Source organism: Brassica napus, chromosome A1, assembly GCF_020379485.1.
Source record: "Brassica napus cultivar Da-Ae chromosome A1, Da-Ae, whole genome shotgun sequence".
Taxonomy (NCBI): domain Eukaryota; kingdom Viridiplantae; phylum Streptophyta; class Magnoliopsida; order Brassicales; family Brassicaceae; genus Brassica; species Brassica napus.
The window spans coordinates 145,025-168,297 of record NC_063434.1 but is presented as its reverse complement, the minus strand read 5'-3'; the positions used below and the strand labels follow the sequence as shown (position 1 = coordinate 168,297).

Genomic DNA, 23,273 nt, shown 5'->3' with positions numbered 1-23,273 from the left:
ATATTTGTTTAAAATGTACTGGTTCAGTTCTGATTACAAAAATAAAACAACAAACATGGTTATTGGTCAGATTTTCTCAGTTTACTTAAGATAACAGATGTTGCCTAAAGAGAGAGAGAGATAATAATAAGAAATCAGGAGAAATGGTAACCAATGGCGAAGTGAACAGCTGGGGGCACAGCTGTGATGCAAAGAGTAGGCACGTCATCCACCCATATTAACACTAGGAAATGGCCCTTTGTTTATTTGATGATAAATAATAATACTAAATATGATGAGTGACCTGAAAAGGAGGAGAAGAATAAGATATATGTTTTACACAAAACTTGAAGATGATGTGAATGTCAAAGAATATTAGAGTATGTATTCCACAAAACGTGTGCTTGAGTAAATTGTGAGGATAGTAGGCACGCCAGGTCACCCTGCTTGCTTCTCCATTCTAACATACGACTTGTCAGTGTGTTGCGAGGCTGAGCTGGCAACCACTTCCTTCTTCTTCTTCATTATATATATATATATATATATTCACACTAGCTTTCCTCTTCTCATCGCATCCCTTATAAATTTTTATCTCAGAAACGTGAAGCAGAGGAAATACAAAATGGGACTCTGCCGCTTTCTCTTCTTCGTCGTTGTTGTGCTGCTTTTCTCCTCCTCTTCCTCAGTTGACGCCTGCGACCGATGTCCTCACCACTCTAAGGCTGCTTTTTTCTCCTCCGCATCTGCCCTATCCTGTATCCACTCTCTCTTTCTTATTGTTTTATACTCTCTCTTTTTTGTTTTTGTTTTTGTTTTCTCATCCATTGCCTTGCCTTGCAGCCGGAGCTTGTTCTTATGGTTCCATGGCTACGGCTTTCTTCGCCGGTCACATCGCCGCCGCCGTTCCTTCCATCTACAAAGACGGCGCTGGCTGCGGTGCTTGCTTTCAGGTCAGATGCCACAACCCCACTCTTTGCAGCACCAAAGGAACCACGGTGATGGTCACCGACCTCAACATGAGCAACCAGACCGATCTCGTCCTCAGCAGCAGAGCCTTCAGGGCCATGGCTAAACCGGTTGTCGGGGCTGACACAGATCTTCTCAGACAAGGCATCGTCGACGTTGAATACCACAGGTTCATCATCATACAAAGACACTTCTTTTTATTTTTTTTGCTTTGGTAATACAGTAAAAGTAATGGGACAAAAAAAACTGAAAAAAACAGAGTTCCTTGCGACTACGGAAACAAGAAGATGTTGAATGTTAGAGTTGAAGAATCAAGCAAAAAACCATACTACTTGGCTATAAAGCTCTTGTACCAAGGAGGCCAAACCGAAGTCGTAGCCATCGACATTGCTCAGGTTGGTTCCTCCAACTGGAGTTACATGACCCGAAGCCACGGCGCCGTATGGGTCACTGACAATGTACCCACCGGACCTCTTCAGTTCAGGTTCGTGGTGACAGCTGGCTACGACGGAAAAATGCTCTGGTCTAAGAAGGTTCTTCCTGCCAACTGGGAAGCCGGCAAGACCTACGACGCCGGCGTTCAGATCACCGACATTGCTCAGGAAGGTTGTGATCCATGCGACGATCACATCTGGAACTGACTGATTTACTCTCCTTTTTTCTTTTCTTTTCTTAGAAGCATATGTATAATTATAAATAATCAAGCATATTCATTATTAAGTGAGTTTGTACCAGAACTATTACGAAACAAGAGAACTAAGAAAGATTTTTAAAAGGGTGATGGACATATGTATGTGCAAAGGAGGTCTTACACATGACCACCATTCTTTCTACCGGTAACCAAGTTATATGACATTACTTCTTTCTTTTATGATTCAAAGAATTTCTCTGTTGATGAAAGAATGTTGATTCTTGCATAAAGGAGAGGCTAAACAGAAGAAAAGGAGAAGATTAGTATTGCTCTAATGGTGAAAACCAATCTTCCACTGATCACGCTCTATTTCAGTGAAAACAAGGGGAGGCTACTAGTAACTCATGGCCTTTTTTCTCTCCCCGTGAAAATCTGGCAGCTGGTTTTCTGCATCCCATAGACTTGAGGCTCTGAAGTGACACTAGTAGGAAATTATCATTTGGTCGTCACTTCTGAGGGAAGCATCAAAGAGAGTCACAGGTGGAATTGGAGGAGGATTTTGGCATTGAAGGAGAGGTTTGAAACGCATAAGAATGTGTTAATACTTTTAAGTTTTGGATTGAGAATATGCTTAACCACTACGGCAAATTTCGCTTTATTGAATGCCACTCCTTGGTATACATTGCACTGATTGCTGCACTGCATTTGTGCTCTTCAGAAGACGCCTAATTCAGAAACTATGGCCTGTCGTTTATTTTCTGTATGCATTCATTCTTGAAATCGAGTACGTTGCATGGAATAACTTATTTCCTAAGACCAGCTGGCTCCAAGTGAAACCAGTGTGCATTGCCACGACTGCTGGAGGATTGGAGCTCTCAAACTTTATGCAGCATTTGATGTTCTATATGCATTATTTATTTAGTCTACATATCCAAGAATTAGGTTCTATATTGAGATTATTTTTCTATTCGTGTCTGCAGGAGTTAGAGTTGACGACTGCCGGACCTTTATTAGCTATTTCGTGGTGTTTATGCTTTACCTGTTTCAAACTTCAGGCTGATCACGTATCCAGTTTCTCTGAGTCGTCGACATATCATAAGTTTCTAAGAAAGAACTCATTTGTCTTTATATAGAGTAAAAAAAAGAGAACTCATTTGTCTTGAGAGATCTCTCTTTCGAAACAAAGAACATGTGGACCGTGCTTGATTATCTAAGACATTATTGTTACGTCCATCTGCTGGATATCTTACCTGGTCTGATTCTAATAACAAGGACTCTCGAATATGACATTCTACTGTTATATAATCGCATGTTACATTCATCAAATGTCAATCCAAATATATATGTTAAAATTTACTATCACGAAAGGAAAAATAAACAAAACAAAAAAGATTTTGAATAAGTGCATATTATTTGATTAATTAGTCTACTAAGAACTCAAGTCGCCTAGATATATATAAATAAACATTTTCAAGGAAATTGAAACCCACCGCCTCCAACACCTTCAGCAGCAGCAACAGGTCCAGAATTAGGATTAATAGCCGTCCATAGTAAAGAAATGGTGATGGCAATTAGACCTGCCCACACGAAAACTATTGTTGGAGTCTTGCCTCTTCGTCCCATTAGTCCTTTTGCGAATGGATACAAATGTGCCAACACCCAGAAACTGAAAAATGCTCCTCCAATTAACTTGCTCCATTGTGGCACTGCTTGGTATATCGTCCTAACGAATGCCACTACAATTGCTATTATGTTCACCATTGCTATCACAATGGGCGGTATCATCAATGACGACCATTTTACTATGTATAAATCTGCGTATATGTCATCGTTGTCATCTCCTCCCGATTTGGTTGTTAAGGTAAAGGAAATCTCGATGCCTGCAATGACTTTGAGAATTCCTTGGACCACAGCATAAAGGTGAGAGCTTGTTCCTGAGATAAGCCACCACTGTTCATTTCTCCACCATTCCTCCAGTCCAATGCCTGACCACTTAACCTCCAAAACCGCCAAGCCAATCAAACAAATGGTGATTATAAGGAGGTAAACTAAGAAAGAGATACTGAGCGTCCGCACGATAAACTGGCCAGAGAAAAGAGAGAAGGCCGGAAGAAAACAGTAGAGGATTAGAAACAATGATGTAAAAGGATATATTCCAACATTAAGGTATGCGAGACGTTGGAGGAACTTGAGACGTTTTGAGGCGAGAATGGCGTTGTTTCTAGAGAAGAAGATCTCAACAGACCCGGTTGCCCACCGTAAGACCTGGTGAAGACGATCTGTGAGATTAATGGGTGCAGAGCCTCGAAAAGAATCCCTTTTGGTGATGCAGTAAACAGAGCGCCACCCACGATTATGCATGCGATACCCTGTGACCACGTCCTCTGTCACTGATCCATAAATCCATCCGACTCTATCTCCCCACTCTGTTTTATCCTCATACCAACAAGAGATTACAGAAACTGATTCTGCGACTGTGGTGGCATCAAGTGGGTCGCGAGGGACTCTAAGCGCCCCAGGAGGACGGCCATACTTGACAGCAGGGTGGTCTGCCAATGGACGACCTTGGAACTCTGCAATAGGAATTGACTCTGCTAGAAGTGTAGAGTTGCCAAAGCGCTTGGGGAGTTGTGTGACGTCAAGGTCTGGGTCAAAGTCACTGGTGGTTAAAGCCTCTGTTTCTGATTCCTTCTTCTCGAGAATCTTATCAGGATTTGGTGGATCAAAACCATATAAGGCAAAGCGCCTAAACATAGTACCTGTTCCTACATAAACTGGTCCCTACCAAAAAAAGAATCAAACAAAAATTGTTATTTCATTACAGACCAATTATAATTGGTTTATATTAATGTATATATATATATATATATATATACCTGGACACCATCGAGGGCACGCATATTACCATCAAAAAATACAGTGTTATTGTTAGCATATCTATCAGAAGGATCGATGCCTTCAAATCTTTGTGGAAACTGAATGTAGCAAATATCTTCACCACCCCTGTCCATCATAAAACACATCCCTTCTCTAATGGCCTTACAATTATAAATGTAATGATCACAATCAAGATTAAGGATGAAAGGTCCATTTGAGAGAATAGCAGAGGCACGAACAAGTGCATTCATTGCTCCAGCTTTCTTGTTGTGATCATAACCAGGTCGCTTTTCACGTGACACATACACAAACATGGGTAAACGAGTATCTGTTTCTGAAAAATCGATGATTTTATCACTGTCATTGCCGATTAAAGGATCGCTGCTGGGTGGTTTCAACATCACCTGTAAAATTCCAGCATGATCACCTTTGGAATGCTCTCGAGTAGCGGCTGCCCAAGTTCCTGGCCAGTGGGTACCATCAGCCATCCATGTGGCTTTGAGGACCTTCACAGGTTCCATCGGATCACCTCCACTTTCTCTCATCTGTTTTAGAGCCTTCATTTCCTCTCTTGCATTAAACGCATCTGACCTCCTTCTTATTGAGTCAGGGAGCCCATTGATGCGAACTTTGAACTCATCATACTCCCTCTTAATCTTCCTCCTATCTTTCACAAAATCAATCCTACTCTTGTTCTTTGTTGGATCTATCTTCAAACTAAAATATGTATCTGGATTTCGGGGTTCGATGTTATGTTTGCGGCAAAAGGGCACCCATAAGTCTGCAAAACTAGCAGCTTCTGCCATAGCTTCAAATGATAAAAGGGCTCCTCCATCATCAGAAAGGTAACACGACACTTTCTCCACTGGATAATCAACGGCCAGGATGGAAAGCATAGTGTTGGCAGTGACAAGGGGTGGCTCTTTCTCAGGATCTGCTGTGGACACAAAGAGGTCAATACCTGGGAGATCGGATCTCCCTGTGGGGTTCGAAGGAGAAGGCATGTCAAATTTGTCACGAAGAACTTCAAGGTCGGTAGAGCGGTTTATGGGACACAACTTTGGGATTTGATCTAATATCCATGAAAATCCAAACCAAAGCTCGCATATTATTGACATCAGCCATAACCATATTGCGTCTTCATTAGGGTTTCTAATCCTCCAAGTTAGAAAAAAACATAGCACCACAAAACGAATTGCGATTAGCAATCTATACGGGCTTATGATGGCAGCTGGGATTGGGATCCGCCGGCTCAGAGGTCGCCATGGCTTGTCAGCTGTTTCCACCATGCCACCTCTCATTCCTTCATCCATATCATCACCGTACATTTCATCTTGAGGCCAATACGCATTTCCATAACCATATGTGCCTTGTGTTTCAAATAACCATCTATTATGATCAAATTCACCGTTTTGATTTCTTTTCATCATAGACATGTTGTTGTTCCCACGTTGACCTTTTCCTGGAGCTGGTAAAGGGAGTGCACCACTAGAAAAATCAGGTGTATCATCGTCTAGATCTCCAATTTTATATTGTTCTTTACATCCTGGACATAAGCCTGTTTCTTTCTGGGCATCCATGAAACAATCTCTGCAGATCTTGAACCTAAGCAACCACTAAGTTGGTTAGAAACCTTGTCATTGCCTTGTGAAATAAGCAAATAAAGTATTCTAGTGTTTAACACATACCGACATTCGCATGGCATCACGTCTTTTCCTCTCTCGTCTTTCATGACTTTTCCGTCGCAAGCAGGCATGGCACACGAAGAACCTTTAGCGCCAGCCATCTGAGGGTGTGTGACATCTGAATCGATGACTTTGTCCATAAGATGTGCACGCGTGACACTGTTAAAACCACCAGTAAATAGGGAATTTGACACATACTGCTCTTCAGCTTTAGTGGCCATGGGCTGGTTGTCAGGCGTTGGAGGTATGTGCACTGTATAGTTAGAATAATCTCCAGAGAACTCGCCTGATAATTCAATATTGTCCCGAGATAAACTCACATATCGTCCACTAGATGTCCGTCTTGCAAATTTTACAGTTTGGCCACTACCAGAATTGTTTCGAACTTTCTTCGAATTTTGAGGAGGAGTGGACGCCATTGTGAAGCAAAACAATGATGATTTGTTTTTGCATGAATCAGTGTGATCATGCAGAATAAAAATGATACATGGATTTTAATCTTCTCGCAAGATGATACACCAATTTTTAACTTTCTCACAGTTAAGGAAAACAAAAAAAAATAATAAGGAGAGGATAGGAGGATTATTAGGACATGAAAACAGTTTATGCCACTAGTTTTAGAATATCTATATTATGCATCAACCTATTTGTGGAAACTCTAAAATTAATTGACTTTTGCTATTTTGGGATTTTTATTTTTTACATTTTTAATTATTTTATTGTCAAACTACAAAAATATTCATAATCTTTTCATTTACTTTTAATTTACGTATGGTTTATAATATTATTTTCTTTTTTATCCAAAATATTATTTCCTTTTTAATTAAATTAGTTAAATGATCTTTAATTTTTGCAAGAGATTTTTATTTTTTCAATCATTCTAGTTAAAATGTGGGTTACTCTATAAATTTATATCCAATATGATTTGATTCCCTCGAAACTGTTAATGCACAAACATTATATTGCTTGCAGCTATAATTAAATTATTATTTGGATGATTGGTTCTTTTTTTTTTTATGATTGCATTTCATTTTTGTAACTAAATATTTTTCGTTACTTTAGTATTGCAAACGGGTTTTCTTGCAAAGTATCAACAAAATTATTGAACAGATCCAGATCAACAGATGATCAACATGCGAAAAGGAGCCGAGCTTTGATTAGCTGAATATCAGCAATGAGCGAAGAAGACGGCATACATATAGAGCTATGCAGGCGAGAGCTTCTCTCCTTCCAAATCAAGATACAGAAGCTTGGAAGGTGTGCTTCATTATCAGAACCACATTGAGATCTTTTAAAGGGCATTTAATCTATATTAAGCAATCCTCAAATAGAGCAGGAGGAGAGAGATGGGCCTTGCGAGTGAAGATATACCAAACCTCAGTCCAGTATGTGCAGTTGAAGGAGAGATGTTGGCGATTCTCTTGACCGCTTGATCAGAGGAGGCATTCTGATGGTGTGTTGATGCCCTACTAGCAAAGTCTGTCACGAATTGACATTCGATCTCTAGCAGGATGATTACATTTCAATTGCTTTTTTTTTCTTTTTGAAACACCAGATTACATTTCAATTGCTTAGTTAATCGATTATCTACCATGATTAACTCCACCTAATTAGATTAGAAAGATAACTAATGGAACTTTACGTTTAGTCAAATTAGTTAAAATTATATGGATGATTTCTTATTTTGGAAAATTATAAATAAGAGCTACAATATAAGTTCTATAACTAATCATTTAAATTTAAATGAAAATTTACTTAATCTATAAAGACATTGATAAAATTATTAATTTATAGAGAGATGTTATCTTTTTATTTAAAAATATCTGAAATAACATTATACTAAGTAAATGAAATGAAACTACTCGTACAAATAACATATAATTTTTGTAATTATGAGTAGTGATCTTATATGTCACAATATGATGATTATAATATCATATTTGACCATGCAAATAATGCATATATATATATTGTAAATTTATTTAAATGATAATACAATTCTGATACTAATGATAAAGTTGAAACTGTATATTATAATAAAAATGAAAGTAGTTTTAATTTTTTATTACATTTAAAACTCTTAAAAAATTGGATTTATATTGAAAGACAAACAACACTATGAAATTATATATATAATAAAAGTTATTAGAGCTGAACAATGACAAGATTTCAAGTTTGAATGAAAACAACATTATATCTATATTTTAGTATGGTATCTTAGTCAGATATGTATAGATTTATGAAATCATTATTTTCCAAATTATTTGAATCGCACATTATATATAAAGTTTTCTCAAAATTATTGTTTTTATCTATTCAATTACTTTGTCTTAATTTAATGAATACTATTTTTGGATTTGCTGTACATTAATAACTAAGAAATATGGATAATTTAATTCAGAGAAAAAACTACAAAATTTTATTACCAAAATATATGCCCAAATAAAAAATAAATAAATATAGAAGTAGAATATTATCAAGATTTTGCTTCATAAAAGATATATTATTTTTTTAGGATTTATGTACTAAGCCTGAGTCCAATAATTTTCATAACTGGGCTGAGCTAGATTTCAGACGTTGCTTTAGTTGAAGAAAACACAGTAAATTATTTAAATACAGGCGATATTTGGTTTGGTTTTGAGTAGGACTAGGGATGTCAAACAAGTTTATCCTGTCCTGTTCCGTACCACAGCGGTTTCATCTTTAAACATCAGGTCTGCGCGGGCTGCAGTCTCCAGAATGTCTGACCAATTCCGTACCGCAATGTTAGTAGGCTTTCGCAGGTCGTCTGATATCAAACTGTCTGCTACTGCTTCCTTCAAGACCAAACATCGTACAAACATGATCAGTACATTGAGTTAACGAGATAACATGAATAACAATACATTGAGTTAAAGAGAAAACATGAATAACAAGTAATGATCAGTACATCGAAATCATTGTAACATTGTATTCATTCGTAGTGCCATTGTAACATTGGTAACATTTTTTTTCCGATAGAATGTAAATTCGATTATCAAATCGAGTTTGAATACACAGCGAAGATGCCTAAAACTTCTAATACATGAGCATAACAGAAACACTTCGAGTAAGGTTTGTGTAGGATATTACTATTATTATTATATATATAAAGACAATGGTAAAGTCATTTATACCTTGAACTGAAGTGATTACTAGTATGTCTTAAAAGTCATGATAAAGGCCACAAATTGTGTTTGACCACCGAAAGTGAATCATAACTTTATATAAAGAAAGGAAAAGAGGAGAGGTAGTCACGAAAGGAACTGCTTTCCTTGGTAGGTCATTCCAAAGCGCCAATAAGGGGGAGCCACGTCGTAAGAGGCAATGGTTTTGCCGCCGATGAGAGTGACTTCGAAAGAAAGAGACTGTCCGATGAGATCGAGTGAGGAGTGCCAGTTCTGTCCCCAGTTTCGGGCCATTGGAATCCAAGCCGTTGTATGCCCCTTCACTTTCACTCCCACCACTTCCCCATCGAGTCCCACATTGCTTATCAAGACCTGAAAGAAGTGGGAGCTCCCGTTCAAGCTGAATCTCACCCCGCCTCTCCGCCCACACTTGACCCTCCTGTACTGCACAGGTATTATCTCGGCTCTGGTTTCTGCAATCCCTGTGAAGGCCGCATGAGATAGTTCCAAATGCTCCTTTGGGAAGTTGCACCAACCTCCGTAATCGGAGGAAAGGCCTGAATTGGGAGGACAGAAATCTGTGGCTGTGACCACCACGGAGGGGCTGCCTTGAAGGCACCATCTTATGTGGTTCACACACCGCACTTCCAGGCAAGCTCCGCAGCTGCTTCCCCTGTTGAACAGCTTCCCGCTCAGGCCTGCGCTGTACCCGCCATAGCTGCTCTGCCTCAGATCCCCATACCCACAAGCGCCTCCTATCACCACCAGTTAGTTAGTCCTGAGGAAAGAAGATAAATAGATAGATAGGAGAGAGTGAGAAGAAGAAGAACCAGTGGTGACAGAGGAGGAGCCGTCCTTGTCCCTGGAGAGCGTGGCTGTGGCTATCTTCCAGCTACCATCCTCGGCGGTGGCTTGAAAGAGGCAGCAGAGAAGAATGAAGAAGCGCAATGCGAGATGCTGAAGCCCAGAATCCATGAACAACCAGTGTGGTGTGGTTTGTTTGGGATCCTCAAAGTGGCAGACAAAAGCGATGCGTTTGAGAGGGTTTTTGGGGGTTCCTTTTGATCATAAGGCTCCCCTTTCAAGACTTGTGGGGATGATAGCGACAAAAGATTGCTCTGACATGTTTTTGACTTTGATAGTTCCCTTTCAGACCATCTCTTCTATAAAGAGAAAAAGAAGAAAAAAAGGACCAATACGTTTTCCAGGCCCATTTCATTTTCGACGGCCCAGTTTTCAATTCGGAAACAAGAGAAGCGAAACCATTGACATGATTGGATCCACCAGCTCCTCATTCGTTTGAGTGGATGTCATGGTGATTATCAAAAATCGTTAAAAGTTTCTTTCGCCCTTGACCTTGCTTTTATTCACAAAACTGCCCTCGATGGTTATTAACCGTATTGGTTTAGTCGGTTTACACATTGTATATTGGTATACTATAAGCCAGTGTAAATATCTTTGGTCTGTATGGTTTAGGCCTCTTGTATACTTGTATATAAACTCTCATGTAATTACTTTACTAATTAATGTGAATGAGATAATTTGGTAATATGGTATCAGAGCAACAAATATCTCGTTCTCTCTAACGGCCTTCCGCTTCGTTCGTCGTTTTTCGATCATCGTTCACCGGAATCTTCATCGGACTTATCACCGGTGACGATCTCGGTTCTTCTCTCATCATCATCCTCACCTTCACTTCCGTTTCCCGAACAGAATCAGCTCAAATCTCACGATTCATCATCGTTCCGAGCCGATCTCCGTTTCTCCAATGGGAAAACGCAAGTGCAAGTCCACGTTTCGTAGATCTACACCAGATTCACCGGAATTTGGTTCTCCGGTTCCTCCTCCCGTTAACGATCGAGCCTCAGCTCCTCGTTCACCTCCGATCACCTCTACTACTCAGCCTCGCGCTGAGTTCTCTCGTCCTCACAGCGTTTCATCAGATCGCACGTTTGAGGTATCCAACTCTCCAGATAACATTCATTCACCTTATCATCTTCATAGTTCAGATCATCCTGGTCTAGTATTAGCCTCTGAACTGCTTGATGGTAACAACTATGGCGTCTGGATAGTTGCAATGACTACTAGCTTAGAAGCCAAAAATAAGCTAGGTTTTCTTGATGGATCGATTGTGAAACCACCTGAGGATGATCCATACTATCGAATCTGGTGCCGCTGCAACAGTATGGTCAAGTCGTGGTTGTTGAATAGTGTGGCTAAGTCTATCTACACGAGCATTTTGTACTTCAAGAATGCTTCTGACATCTGGAAAGACTTGCACACTCGTTTTCACAAGTCAAATCTCCCTCGACTGTACAAACTCCGTCATCAGATTCATTCATTTCGTCAAGGTAGCCTGGATCTCTCCTCTTACCACACGAAGACTCAATCATTGTGGGAAGAACTATCCAGCATTCAGCCTCCTTCTCGCACTGTTGAAGATCTTCTAGCTGAGAAGGAGACCAATCGTGTTATTGATTTCCTTATGGGACTTAATGACAGCTATGAACACATTCGTAGCCGTATCTTGATGAAGAAGATTCTACCTACCATGTCTGAGGTGTTCAATCTCTTAGATCAGGAAGACAGTCAGAAATCTGCTTCTAGCGACTTCAACTCTGCTGCCTTTCAGGTTTCACATCCTCAGGACAATGGCTCTAAATCTGTTTCATTTTCTGCTTCTGGCGGTTCTTCTTCTACATATCAGCGTCGTGATAGGCCCATCTGTACGTTCTGTGGTCGCGTTGGTCATATTGTTGACCGCTGTTACAAGAAGCACGGTTACCCAGCCAGTTTCAAGTCAAAGTTCAAGGGTGATCAGAATTCTACTCCAGTTCTTGCAGCGGCCGTGACTGCTACTGATTCTACTGACAGAGTTTCAGAACTATCTGGGGATTCTTTATCATCTGATCAGATCCAACAACTTGTGGCTTTCCTCAGCAGCAAACTTCAGCCTCCCAGCGTCACACCCACACCTGAAGTTCACTCTGTCTCAGTATCTTCCGAACCTTCTTCTTCCACAGCCGTTTGCCCAATTTCCGGTACTTTTTTCCCTTCTATCCTTTGTTCTTTTACCGGAATTGATAGGCGTTATGTCTGTTCTATTAATGATGCGTCTTTGCCACTCAACGCTTGGGTCATTGACTCAGGTGCTACTAATCATGTCTCTCATGACAAATCTTCCTTTTCCAACTTTCGTTTCCTTCCTAATACTACTGTTACACTTCCTAATGGAGTTCTTGTGAGCATTGTTGGATTAGGAACGATTAAACTGGGTAGACACTTAGTTCTAGATGACGTCCTTTACATTCCCCAATTTAAATTCAATCTCCTTAGTGTTAGTTGTCTCACTAAGAGTATGGGTTGTCGGGTTTGGTTTGATGCTGATTCTTGTGGTCTTCAGGATCTTACACGGGGATTAACGATTGGGATGGGTAGAGAAGTCTCTAAGCTCTATTTCCTGGACATTGAGTCTCTTTCTTCTTCACCAGGTATCAACCCTCCCATCATTTTAGCCAGTGTTTCTAGCTCCCTTTGGCATAAGAGACTTGGCCATTTATCTTTTTCAAAACTTCAGAGTATGAACTCTTCTTTGTTTTTCTCAAATCCAAAAGAAAATAATGATTCTCATTGTCATGTTTGTCATCTTTCTAAACAAAAACATCTTCCATTTGTATCTCATCAAAATATAAGTGAAAATCCTTTCGATCTTTTACATATTGATACATGGGGTCCCTTTTCTACACCCACTCACGATGGTTTCCGATATTTTTTAACCATAGTAGATGATTGTTCTAGGGCCACATGGGTCTATCTCCTTAGACATAAGTCAGATGTTATCACTGTTTTTCCCAACTTTATCGAAATGGTAGAACGTCAGTTTAATACCAAAGTTAAGGGGGTTAGGTCTGACAATGCTCAAGAACTCAAATTCACTTCTTTTTACAATTCAAAAGGCATTCTTTCCTTTCATTCATGTCCTGAAACACCCCAGCAAAATTCTGTGGTTGAACGAAAACATCAACACATTCTCAATGTGGCTCGTTCTCTACTTTTTCAATCCCACATTCCTCTTTCTTATTGGGGTGACTGTATTCTCACTGCAGTTCATCTTATAAATCGCATACCCTCTCCTCTTTTAAAAGATAAAAGTCCTTTTTCTATTCTCACTAAAAAATCTCCTGATTTTGATCAACTTAAAGTTTTTGGGTGTCTTTGTTACGCATCTACTTCCATTAAGAACAGACATAAATTCTCCCCTCGAGCTCGTGCTTGTGCCTTCTTGGGTTATCCCACTGGAGTCAAAGGTTACAAGCTTCTTGACATTGAATCCAACTCTGTTTTCATTTCTCGTCATGTCGTGTTTCACGAAGAGCTCTTTCCATTTGCAAAACAGGATCTCTCTTCTTCTGAAACTGCTTTCTTTTCAGATCCTGTTATGCCACCTCCTATGCAAACATCACCTCCTGATGAATCTACTTCTGTAGTATCATCTTCTGTAGAGATTGCGCCTTCTGCCAACTCTACTGATGTCCCTGAATCTTCTATTCATACATCGCATAGGAAGGTTAAAAAGCCTGCTTATCTTCAGGATTATTACTGTCATTCAGTAACTTCCTCAACCATTCATCAAATTTCTGAATTTCTTTCTTATGACAAGCTTTCTCCATCCTATCTTGCTTTTCTTGTTTCCATTGATAAAGAACTTGAACCCAGAACCTATACTGAGGCACAGAAACATCGGGTGTGGCGTGAGGCGGCTGCGACTGAAATTGATGCTTTGGAAGGTACTCGTACTTGGGTCGTTTGTTCTTTACCGCCTAACAAGAGAGCTATCGGCTGTAAATGGGTATTCAAGATCAAATATAATGCTGACGGCACGATTGAACGTTACAAAGCGCGTCTTGTTGCTAAGGGCTACACGCAGCAAGAAGGGATAGATTACACTGAGACATTCTCACCTGTTGCTAAACTCAACTCTGTGAAATTATTACTCAGTCTTGCTGCTATCTTTGGTTGGTCACTTACGCAACTTGATATCTCAAACGCGTTTCTCAATGGTGATCTCGATGAAGAGATTTATATGAAGCTTCCTCCAGGGTATTCATCTAAACAGGGGGACCTTCCTCCTAATGCGGTTTGTAAACTTGAGAAATCTCTTTATGGCCTCAAACAGGCATCTCGTCAGTGGTTTCTCAAGTTCCAATCAACGCTTCTAAGCCTGGGCTTTACTCATCTTCATTCGGATCATACATGTTTCCTTAAGCATACTGAGGGTGCTTTTTTATGTGTTCTTGTCTACGTTGATGATATAATCATCGCAAGCAACAATGACTCTGCGGTGGATGATTTGAAGCTTCAACTGCAGTCTCATTTCAAGCTTCGTGATCTCGGTCCTCTCAAATATTTTCTCGGGCTTGAGATTGCTAGAAGTTCTGAAGGTATCTCTGTTTCTCAGCGCAAGTATGCTCTTGATCTTTTGGATGAAACTGGTCTACTTGGCTGCAAGCCTTCATCAGTTCCTCTTGATCCTCATCTCAAACTTTCTATTGAGACTGGTGGTGACTTGGTTGATCCTAAAGCTTATCGGCGTTTGATTGGTAAGCTCATGTATCTTCAGATTACTCGTCCTGACATCACGTATGCTGTAAATAAGCTTAGTCAATTCAGCTGTGCTCCTCGCCGTGATCATCATCAAGCTCTTCTCAAAGTCCTTCATTACATCAAGGGGACTGTTGGCCAAGGCTTGTTCTATTCTTCATCGGCTGAGCTTCAGTTACAGGTCTTTGCAGATGCTGATTGGGGCTCGTGTCTTGACACAAGACGTTCTACATCTGGGTACTGTATCTTCTTAGGTTCTTCACTCATCAATTGGCGTTCCAAGAAGCAAGATACAGTCTCCAAATCAACGGCTGAAGCCGAATATCGCAGTATGGCTGCAGCTGTTGATGAGCTATTCTGGCTCTCGAACTTCTTCAAAGAGCTCCACATTCCGTTAACGAAACCTACTCTTATGTTCTGCGACAACATGGCTGCGATTCACATTGCCCACAACAGTGTGTATCATGAACGTACAAAGCAGATAGAAATGGATTGCCATCGAGTTCGTGAGAAGCTGGTTGCAGGTTTATTCAAACTTTTTCATGTCCGCACAGATCATCAGGTTGCTGACATCCTCACTAAACCTCTGTACCCAGCTCCATTTCGTCATTTGGTTAGCAAGATGAGTCTCGTGAATATTTTCGTCTCATCTTGAGGGGGACTATTAACCGTATTGGTTTAGTCGGTTTACACATTGTATATTGGTATACTATAAGCCAGTGTAAATATCTTTGGTCTGTATGGTTTAGGCCTCTTGTATACTTGTATATAAACTCTCATGTAATTACTTTACTAATTAATGTGAATGAGATAATTTGGTAATCCGAGTCAATTTAATTTCGCATTATTGCTCTATCTCTCTCCAACCGCTGCTGCTGCTTGTGCTAGTGGTTGCAGAAGAATCTTCACCTTCCAGTGAGTGATGAGTCGTCTTCTCCTTGCTCAAGTTGTTCTTGCTCTATGCATCCTTTCTGCGGCTGCTGACGACGGGGAGGCTATAGTCTCCAGATTCCAGGAGTATCTCCGAATCGACACGGTTCAGCCAAAACCCGACTACTACAAAGCCGTTGACTTTTTAAACTCTCAGGCGAAGTCGCTGTCACTCGAATCTCAGACGAACGAGTTCGTAAAGGGAAAGCCGCATCTTCTCCTCAAATGGGTAGGCTCTGACCCAACCCTGCCTGCCATTCTCCTAAACTCCCACACCGATGTGGTTCCCTTCGAGGAATCCAAGTGGACACACCACCCGCTCCACGCTCACATGGACAACCAAGGAGACATTTATGCCAGAGGTTCGCAGGACATGAAGTGCGTTGGGATGCAGTACCTCGAGGCCATACGCAAGCTCCAGGCTTCTGGCTTCCACCCACTCCGATCCGTCTATCTCTCCTTCGTCCCCGATGAAGAGATCGGCGGCCACGATGGAGCCGAGAAGTTCGTTGAATCCCACCTCTTCAAGTCCTTGAACGTCGGAATCGTGCTCGACGAAGGTAAGTAAGGAAAGGAAAACACCACCCCTTTTTTTTTCCTTTATTTATATGTTAACTACATTCTTTACAGGTCTGCCATCGCCTAGTAAGAGTTACAGAGTATTCTATGGAGAGAGGAGTCCCTGGTGGCTTGTGATTAAGGCTAAAGGACCCCCTGGCCACGGTGCCAAGCTCTATGACAACTCTGCTATTGAGAATCTCCTCAAAAGCATTGAGAGTATTCGTCGATTCAGAGCTTCCCAATTCGATCTGCTCAAAGCTGGTGGCACTGCTGAAGGCGATGTCGTCTCCGTTAACATGGCCTTCCTCAAGGCTGGCACTCCCTCCCCAACTGTAACTTGTCTCTCCTCCCATTTTGCCTTGATAGTTGATGTCTTTTATTATGAAATTCATCTGAAAATTTGGCTCTTTATTCTCTCTCTCCAAGGGTTTCGTGATGAATCTGCAACCATCTGAGGCAGAAGCTGGTTTCGACATTCGTATCCCACCCAGCGTTGATTCTGAAGCACTCGAAAGGCGTTTGGTGGAGGAATGGGCACCCGCTGCACGCAACATGTCCGTTGAGGTAATTTCTTGTCCTCTTCAAGCCTAGCAGTGTTGGATCTCTCTACTCTATCCATGCAAATTATAGACAAAAAGTGTTGTCAATGTCTGAGGCAGTTCAAGCAGAAGCATTCGGGGGAACCGCTCCTTACAACAGCAGATGATTCAAATCCTTGGTGGAGGCTCTTGGAAAATGCTGTCAAGGAAGCTGGAGGTAAAACTAGTAAGCCTGAGATTTTCCCTGCATCAACAGATGCTCGCTACTTCCGGATGGCTGGCGTTCCCGCCTTTGGGTTCTCTCCCATTTCAAACACCCCGAGTTTGCTTCATGACCACAATGAGGTGTGTGATGATTTGTTATCATTTATCATTATCAGTTTCCTAACGCATGTGGTTTTGTTTTGTTGCAGTATCTGGGCAGAGCTGAGTATTTGAAGGGGATTGACGTGTATGTTTCAATAATCAAAGCTTATGCATCATATGAAAGCAAGAGTGGGTCACGAGATGAGCTATAAAGGTCCATTAATAGTTGAGCATCAAGTCTTTCTGTAACAACAATCAATAAGATCTGAACCCACCATGCTGTTGTGGAATCAGACAAAACATTTTCTTTTCAACTTAATGTGATGTTTCTTTTCTGTTTTTTTTTTTTAAACCTCAACCGGCAAGTAGAAGAGATTCGCTGTTACAAAACGAAACTAAAGATCGTTCATGGGCCGTACTAAGAATCTGAAACACCCTCGTAGTGGCTCTTTGACCCTTCAAAATGAGCGAGCGTCTCTATCGGAGTCCTCCGACGCAATCAACCAACTAGTTTCCGACTCTGTCTTCTTCTTCTGTCGCCCATCTCATCTTTGCTCTTCTTTGATTGATTCAGATTCATTTCCCCGGCGAGAAAGCTTTCTGCTGAGTTCCCTATTCCCTCTTCAGATGGGCTTTGACAAGCAAGCTTCCTCCTCCTCTTATTACCCTTAAAATGCCACTTCCTAGGGAGGACACACCTCTTCTTCTGGGCAAGTCACCCCCTCTCTCCAGCCAGTTCAAGACCTTCGCCAACGTCGCTGGTGTTCTTGGTCTTCCTTACGCCTTCAAGCGCACCGGATGGCTCATGGGCGTCCTCCGTCTCCGTTTTGACCCATCACTGCATGATGCTTCTCGTTCATACCCGCCGCAAGCTCGACTCTTTCAACGGTGGTGGTTTCTCCAAGATCGGCTCTTTTGGTGACCTTGGCTTCGCCGTCTGCGGCTCCCTTGGTAGGCTCGTCGTTGACCTCTTTATCATTTTGTCTCAAGCTGGGTTTTGTGTCGGATATCTTATCTTCATCGGCACTACTCTAGCTAATCTCTTCGACCCTGATTCCCCCACCAGTCTCAGGCATCATATTACAACGCTCGGCTTCCCCTTCCAGCTTGGTCTGAATTCCATCAAGACCCTCACTCACTTGGCTCCTCTTAGCATCTTCGCCGACGTTGTTGATCTTGCCGCTATGGCTGTGGTCATTGTTGAGGATTCCATGATTATACTCAAGCAAAGGCCTGACTTTGGTGGTTTTTCACTCTTCTTCTATGGGATGGGCGTGGCTGTTTATTCTTTCGAAGGCGTTGGAATGGTCTTGCCTCTTGAATCGGAGATGAAAGACAAGGACAAGTTTGGCAAAGTCTTGGCACTCGGCATGGGATTCATCTCTTTCATATACATAGCCTTTGGTTTCTTACGTTACTTGGCTTTCAGTGAGGACACCATGGATATAATCACCGCTAACTTGGGGGCAGGACTTATCAGCACTATTGCTCAGCTTGGCCTCTGCATCAACCTCTTCTTCACCTTCCCCTTGATGATGAATCCGGTGTTTGAGATAGTGGAGAGGAGGTTCTCGGGTGGGATGTACTCCGCGTGGCTGAGATGGCTGCTAGTCTTGGCGGTGACTCTGGTGGCTCTCTTTGTGGCAAATTTTACAGATTTTTTGCTGCATCTTAGGGTTTGTGTTACCTGCTTTGTTTCATTTGCTGGTGTTCAAGGAAGAGATGGGGAGTCTGGACACAGCGATAGTGGGACTGGGCGTGGTTCTTGCTGTGTCGGGAACTTGGAGTTCCCTGAGTGAGATATTCTCGGTCAAAGTGTAAGCATCCTGGCTTGTATCCAAGTGCTGTATCATTTATTGTATATATGGTTTTAAGAGCATCTGATTTGTGATTGTATTTGTATTTTGATGATGCTTGGAATAAAAGACATGAGCTCTGTTTTCTGGTATGTATATACATAAAATACAAATGTGAATGTTTTCAGATAACTCTTACCTCCTCCGTCTATGCAACATGAATGAATGAATCTAACGAGGTTGGACTTGGGAGGAGTTAGAAGCATACACACGAGAAGACTAAAAGAATAAGGAATGAGGGAATCTCAATCAAGGATCATGCATCTCTCTCTGGCTTGCGTAGTAAATCTGGTTTTTTCTTTTTATAGAAACATAAAAATCATATTATGGCAATCCTCAAGACGAAAGACTCTGGAAAAGAGGTCTATTCAATTTTTCTCACTACTTGTAATGCTTTCAATCTCTATGCTCTGCGGAATTCTGATGGAGTAAGGGGAAACAATTGCGGATTCAAAGCTTATTGTTCTGCATCCTTAATTCCTCATAAACAAGAACAAATGACAAATGGTGAGGAAAGCTGTTCTGCTACAACAATGGCTACAGCGGTTGATCAGGCAGCTGCAGAAACGAATTAGAGCAAGTCTTTTGCAAGGAAGGAAACCAAGTCCTCCTTTGCAAAGGCCGGTTTGTTTGTCCACAAAATGGCATACAGTAAGCATTACTGACAAAGTACAAGAAATACAAATTTAGGGGACAAAAGCAGAGGTTACAACTAAACTGAGCAGTAAGGCATTCTAACTATATTTTTTGAGCTCTGCACCACCTGAATACATCAAAATTTGAGGGCACTAGAGGATTAAATATGAGGACATTTTGCAAGTCATCAAGGAAAGGAGAAGAGAAACGGAAAGTTTCCACAAGAGGCAAGGACATAAGAGAAAGTGAATAGTTGTTACCTGGACAAGCAGCTGCTGCATGTTTGTGTCCAAATATAAATATATGGGAGGAAAGAGCAATCTGAAGGAGAGATTGACGACGTCTCAACTAGTGTCAACCTGAGGTTGTTTCGTGCCGTTTTAGTAAAAAATGCCAGCAATGCATGCCGTTTTGTCAATTTCGGGGATTTTGGAGGAAGAAGATGAAAAAGGTATCTCTCTGCTCCTCCTCCTCCTTTTTCCCGTCTTAGTTTTGAGCTCTGATCAATTCCTCCCTTTCGTCGTCATTAGGTACTAGTCTCTCTGTCTCCAATCCTTTTGTTCAGAGATCGTTTTTGTGATTCAAATCGATTCTAATGGCTAATCTTATTCTTTTACATTCATTCAGCTCATGCCATCCCTCCTCCAGTCCTCCTTATGGTATAGTTGGTGATGGATATATCATCAACGCTTCTAGCTTACTCAGCTCCCGCTTGGGCAAGCTTTATGGCCGGTGCTTTTTTGATTCTCACCCTCTCCCTTTCCTTGTATCTTGTCTTCGATCACCTTTCTACTTACAAGAACCCTGAGGTTTTCACTTTCTCTTCTCTCTTCTTATATCACCTTTTCAATTGTTTTAATTCACCCCTCTCTGTCTCTCTCAGGAGCAAATGTTTTTGATTGGAGTCATCCTCATGGTCCCTTGCTATTCAATTGAGTCTGTGAGTGAATGTCTTATTATTATTATTAGATTCTTAATTTTCTTTTGTTCTACTAAGCTAATCTAATCTAATCTATCTATGGATTCAACAGTTTGCATCACTTGTCAACCCATCCATCAGCGTTGATTGTGGCATCCTACGTGACTGCTATGAATCCTTTGCCATGTACTGTTTTGGTCGCTACCTTGTTGCCTGCTTAGGTAGGTATCTCTATCCCTATCCCTCCTTTCTTTTCCTTTTCTTCTGTCATTCCAAACTTCTTGTCTTTTTACCAGGTGGGGAAGATAGGACCATTGAGTTTATGCAACGACAAGGCCGCAAGAGCTTTAAGACTCCCCTCTTACTAGATCACAATGACGATAAGGGAACTATTAAACATCCTTTCCCTATGAATCTTTTCTTAAAACCCTGGAGGCTCAGTCACTGGTTCTATCAAGTTGTTAAGTTTGGTATCGTTCAATATGTATGTACTTTCCCACTACTTATCTTTTCTCTCCCGCCATCCTCCTACATGTCTTTTCTTTGACTATTCCTCTCCTTTGGCAGATGATTATAAAGTCTCTCACTGCCCTCACTGCCCTCATTCTTGAAGCCTTCGGTGTCTACTGTGAAGGAGAGTTTAAATGGGATTGTGGGTACGTCTCAGGCTTCTTCTTTTTTTTTTTTTTGACAAACCAAACCACAGTACTATAACAATGAAGAAACATGTTTCATCTTTGATGAACTATATATGATATGGCATCTTACCTATTTTGCCTGTGATTTTTGTAGGTACCCTTACTTGGCAGTTGTTCTAAATTTTAGCCAGTCATGGGCACTATACTGTCTGGTTCAGTTCTATGGTGCAACAAAAGATGAGCTTGCCCACATAAAGCCCCTTGCCAAGTTTCTAACATTCAAGTCAATCGTGTTCTTGACTTGGTGGCAAGGTGTTGCCATTGCTCTTCTCTCTTCCCTCGGTTTGTTCAAAAGTTCCATTGCACAGAGCTTGCAGCTGAAGACTAGTGTTCAAGATTTCATCATTTGCATTGAGGTACATGTCTTCTTCTCTTCTTGTCTTTTTCGAAATGAATCGTAAGTTTCTCTTTAATACTTGTGCAGATGGGTATTGCTTCGGTTGTTCACCTGTATGTCTTCCCAGCAAAACCCTACGGTCTACTGGGAGATCGCTTTACTGGATCGGTATCAGTTCTGGGGGATTATGCATCGGTCGACTGTCCTATTGATCCAGATGAGATTAGAGACAGTGAGAGACGAACAAAGGTCCGCCTGCCACATCCTGACGTTGATATCAGAAGTTGTATGACCATCAAAGAAAGCATGAGAGATGTGTTCGTTGGTGGAGGTGAATACGTGAGTATTCCTCGTAATAATTCAATAAAAAAAATGATTTTTTTCTTTCTAATCTGATGAAGAGATTCTGATCAGAAAGAGGATATATCTATGTTGTAGATTGTGAAAGACGTGAGGTTCACAGTGACTCAAGCAGTAGAGCCTATGGAGAAGAGCATCACAAAGTTCAATGAGAAACTGCACAAGATCTCGCAGAACATAAAGAAACACGATAAGGACAAGAGAAGAGTAAAAGATGACAGTTGCATGTCATCATCATCATCTAGTCGGCGAGTGATTCCCGGGATCGATGATCCGCTTTTGAATGGGAGTTTTTAGTGACAGTGGAGTTACAGGACTAAGAAGAACAGCGAAAGTCAGGGTACAACGAGTGGGGAAAGCGGGGGAGAGAGAGCAGTAGTGATCAAGCTTATAGTGGATTTGAAGTAAGGGGTCGTAGATGGATCACAAAAGATTAACTTTAAACTTTATTCAAGGAGATTTTATCATAAACATCGAGATTGATGCGACCACCGGGTGTTGTTTTCTCCTCAACGTGCAGGGTTTTTGTAGGGCACCTAGAAGCTGTTAGTATTGAATATATTTTGTGTACAGATTTGAAGATACATAACGTAAATGAGCATGATTTTTTTAATAAAAAGGACCTTCATGTTGGCTTTGTCTTTCTAACAAAATGATGATGACATTATAGTTTTTTCCAAACCAAGTAACTACAGGTTGTACTTTTTTATTTGTAAGTTTCCTTGCAGGTTGCAGAAAAGCAAAACATCCAAAAAGGGACGAGCATGACTTCTGGCCGTGGGAGTGCTTGGACATTGACTAGAAGCGATTATGGAAGGATGTGCAGATGACAAGGTTAAGGAGATTGATAGCACAATGTATAGAACCACACCGTCTATGATGAAACACGAACCTCTACTCGAACCTATACACAAGTATTTATACTACTCTCTTCACAACTAACGCCATAACTAACTCACAAACCGAATCATTACAACGCTCTCCACGTCAGCTTCTTACTTATTTCCCTTGTGAGGGAGATTAGAGATACTCGCTGTATCAGTTCATGCTGAAGGTGACACAAGCATGGATCATTACGATGAGCATGATGATATGGCATTGCAGACGAACAAGCCCTTGTTGCCTATTGATCCGTCGTTGAACTTAGCAAGAAAATGCAGAGCAAGAGATGGGTACAAAGAAAGAAGAAGGAACCAAGTGCAGCACTTGCCCCCCGTTCGTTGGGGAAGCTAAGCATACAGAGAGC

At 41.2% G+C, this 23,273-nt stretch overlaps 5 protein-coding genes and 1 pseudogene across 7 annotated transcripts; 4 read left to right on the top strand and 2 right to left on the bottom strand.

Annotated features, from left to right (window-relative positions):
* The first annotated feature begins 250 nt into the window (after nucleotides 1–250).
* Nucleotides 251–1,720, top strand: LOC125607891 (expansin-like A2). Its single transcript, XM_048777399.1, has 3 exons — nucleotides 251–734; nucleotides 820–1,114; nucleotides 1,205–1,720. Exons 1-3 carry the CDS (start codon nucleotides 602–604, stop codon nucleotides 1,584–1,586), a joined length of 810 nt encoding a protein of 269 aa, XP_048633356.1. The 5' UTR covers nucleotides 251–601; the 3' UTR covers nucleotides 1,587–1,720.
* Nucleotides 1,721–2,856: 1,136 nt separating this feature from the next.
* Nucleotides 2,857–7,690, bottom strand: LOC106351011 (cellulose synthase-like protein D4). Its single transcript, XM_013794027.3, has 3 exons — nucleotides 6,142–7,690; nucleotides 4,453–6,058; nucleotides 2,857–4,357 (listed from the first exon to the last, which is right to left on the bottom strand). The coding sequence occupies exons 1-3, from the start codon at nucleotides 6,555–6,557 to the stop codon at nucleotides 3,047–3,049; spliced, it is 3,333 nt and encodes a 1,110-aa protein (XP_013649481.2). The 5' UTR covers nucleotides 6,558–7,690; the 3' UTR covers nucleotides 2,857–3,046.
* An 823-nt stretch (nucleotides 7,691–8,513) lies between these two features.
* On the bottom strand, nucleotides 8,514–10,400 carry LOC106452042 (expansin-A20). Of its 2 annotated transcripts, XR_007338955.1 has the most exons (3): nucleotides 10,115–10,400; nucleotides 9,294–10,039; nucleotides 8,514–8,954 (listed from the first exon to the last, which is right to left on the bottom strand). XR_007338955.1 is itself a non-coding variant. In XM_048777404.1 (2 exons), exons 1-2 carry the CDS (start codon nucleotides 10,257–10,259, stop codon nucleotides 9,411–9,413), a joined length of 774 nt encoding a protein of 257 aa, XP_048633361.1. In that variant the 5' UTR covers nucleotides 10,260–10,400; the 3' UTR covers nucleotides 9,215–9,410. The 2 variants fall into 2 exon arrangements, 1 of the variants encoding a protein (XP_048633361.1); XM_048777404.1 differs by lacking the exon at nucleotides 8,514–8,954 and having other exon boundaries at nucleotides 9,215–10,039.
* A 5,288-nt stretch (nucleotides 10,401–15,688) lies between these two features.
* Nucleotides 15,689–17,562, top strand: LOC106434002 (aminoacylase-1B-like). 2 transcript variants are annotated; one of them, XM_013887765.3, is made up of 5 exons: nucleotides 15,689–16,375; nucleotides 16,446–16,708; nucleotides 16,803–16,940; nucleotides 17,036–17,260; nucleotides 17,329–17,562. In XM_013887765.3, the coding sequence occupies exons 1-5, from the start codon at nucleotides 15,808–15,810 to the stop codon at nucleotides 17,431–17,433; spliced, it is 1,299 nt and encodes a 432-aa protein (XP_013743219.2). In that variant the 5' UTR covers nucleotides 15,689–15,807; the 3' UTR covers nucleotides 17,434–17,562. The 2 variants fall into 2 exon arrangements, with proteins under 2 accessions (XP_013743219.2, XP_013737098.2); XM_013881644.3 differs by having other exon boundaries at nucleotides 17,015–17,260.
* A 75-nt stretch (nucleotides 17,563–17,637) lies between these two features.
* LOC125607889 lies at nucleotides 17,638–19,987 on the top strand (annotated as a pseudogene).
* A 151-nt stretch (nucleotides 19,988–20,138) lies between these two features.
* On the top strand, nucleotides 20,139–22,337 carry LOC106345161 (protein LAZ1-like). The gene is made up of 9 exons (XM_048777393.1): nucleotides 20,139–20,243; nucleotides 20,341–20,522; nucleotides 20,597–20,653; nucleotides 20,745–20,853; nucleotides 20,929–21,116; nucleotides 21,200–21,288; nucleotides 21,425–21,686; nucleotides 21,755–22,006; nucleotides 22,106–22,337. The coding sequence occupies exons 2-9, from the start codon at nucleotides 20,385–20,387 to the stop codon at nucleotides 22,322–22,324; spliced, it is 1,314 nt and encodes a 437-aa protein (XP_048633350.1). The 5' UTR covers nucleotides 20,139–20,243; nucleotides 20,341–20,384; the 3' UTR covers nucleotides 22,325–22,337.
* Nucleotides 22,338–23,273: the final 936 nt, after the last annotated feature.

What these genes read in the sequence shown, in the direction of transcription:
- LOC125607891 (XM_048777399.1), top strand. Translation starts at nt 602, where the DNA reads ATGGGACTCTGCCGCTTTCTCTTCTTCGTCGTTGTTGTGCTGCTTTTC. An exon ending in CTCCGCATCTGCCCTATCCT is followed by an intron (nt 735 to 819) that starts GTATCCACTCTC and finishes CTTGCCTTGCAG; the next exon opens with CCGGAGCTTGTTCTTATGGT. An exon ending in GTCGACGTTGAATACCACAG is followed by an intron (nt 1,115 to 1,204) that starts GTTCATCATCAT and finishes TGAAAAAAACAG; the next exon opens with AGTTCCTTGCGACTACGGAA.
- LOC106351011 (XM_013794027.3), bottom strand. Translation starts at nt 6,557, where the DNA reads ATGGCGTCCACTCCTCCTCAAAATTCGAAGAAAGTTCGAAACAATTCT. An exon ending in GTGATGCCATGCGAATGTCG is followed by an intron (nt 6,059 to 6,141) that starts GTATGTGTTAAA and finishes GTGGTTGCTTAG; the next exon opens with GTTCAAGATCTGCAGAGATT. An exon ending in GTGCCCTCGATGGTGTCCAG is followed by an intron (nt 4,358 to 4,452) that starts GTATATATATAT and finishes TTTTTTTGGTAG; the next exon opens with GGACCAGTTTATGTAGGAAC.
- LOC106452042 (XM_048777404.1), bottom strand. Translation starts at nt 10,259, where the DNA reads ATGGATTCTGGGCTTCAGCATCTCGCATTGCGCTTCTTCATTCTTCTC. An exon ending in CTCCTCCTCTGTCACCACTG is followed by an intron (nt 10,040 to 10,114) that starts GTTCTTCTTCTT and finishes TGGTGGTGATAG; the next exon opens with GAGGCGCTTGTGGGTATGGG.
- LOC106434002 (XM_013881644.3), top strand. Translation starts at nt 15,808, where the DNA reads ATGAGTCGTCTTCTCCTTGCTCAAGTTGTTCTTGCTCTATGCATCCTT. An exon ending in CGGAATCGTGCTCGACGAAG is followed by an intron (nt 16,376 to 16,445) that starts GTAAGTAAGGAA and finishes CATTCTTTACAG; the next exon opens with GTCTGCCATCGCCTAGTAAG. An exon ending in CACGCAACATGTCCGTTGAG is followed by an intron (nt 16,941 to 17,014) that starts GTAATTTCTTGT and finishes ATAGACAAAAAG; the next exon opens with TGTTGTCAATGTCTGAGGCA.
- LOC106345161 (XM_048777393.1), top strand. Translation starts at nt 20,385, where the DNA reads ATGGATATATCATCAACGCTTCTAGCTTACTCAGCTCCCGCTTGGGCA. An exon ending in CTACCTTGTTGCCTGCTTAG is followed by an intron (nt 20,854 to 20,928) that starts GTAGGTATCTCT and finishes TCTTTTTACCAG; the next exon opens with GTGGGGAAGATAGGACCATT. An exon ending in GAGTTTAAATGGGATTGTGG is followed by an intron (nt 21,289 to 21,424) that starts GTACGTCTCAGG and finishes TGATTTTTGTAG; the next exon opens with GTACCCTTACTTGGCAGTTG.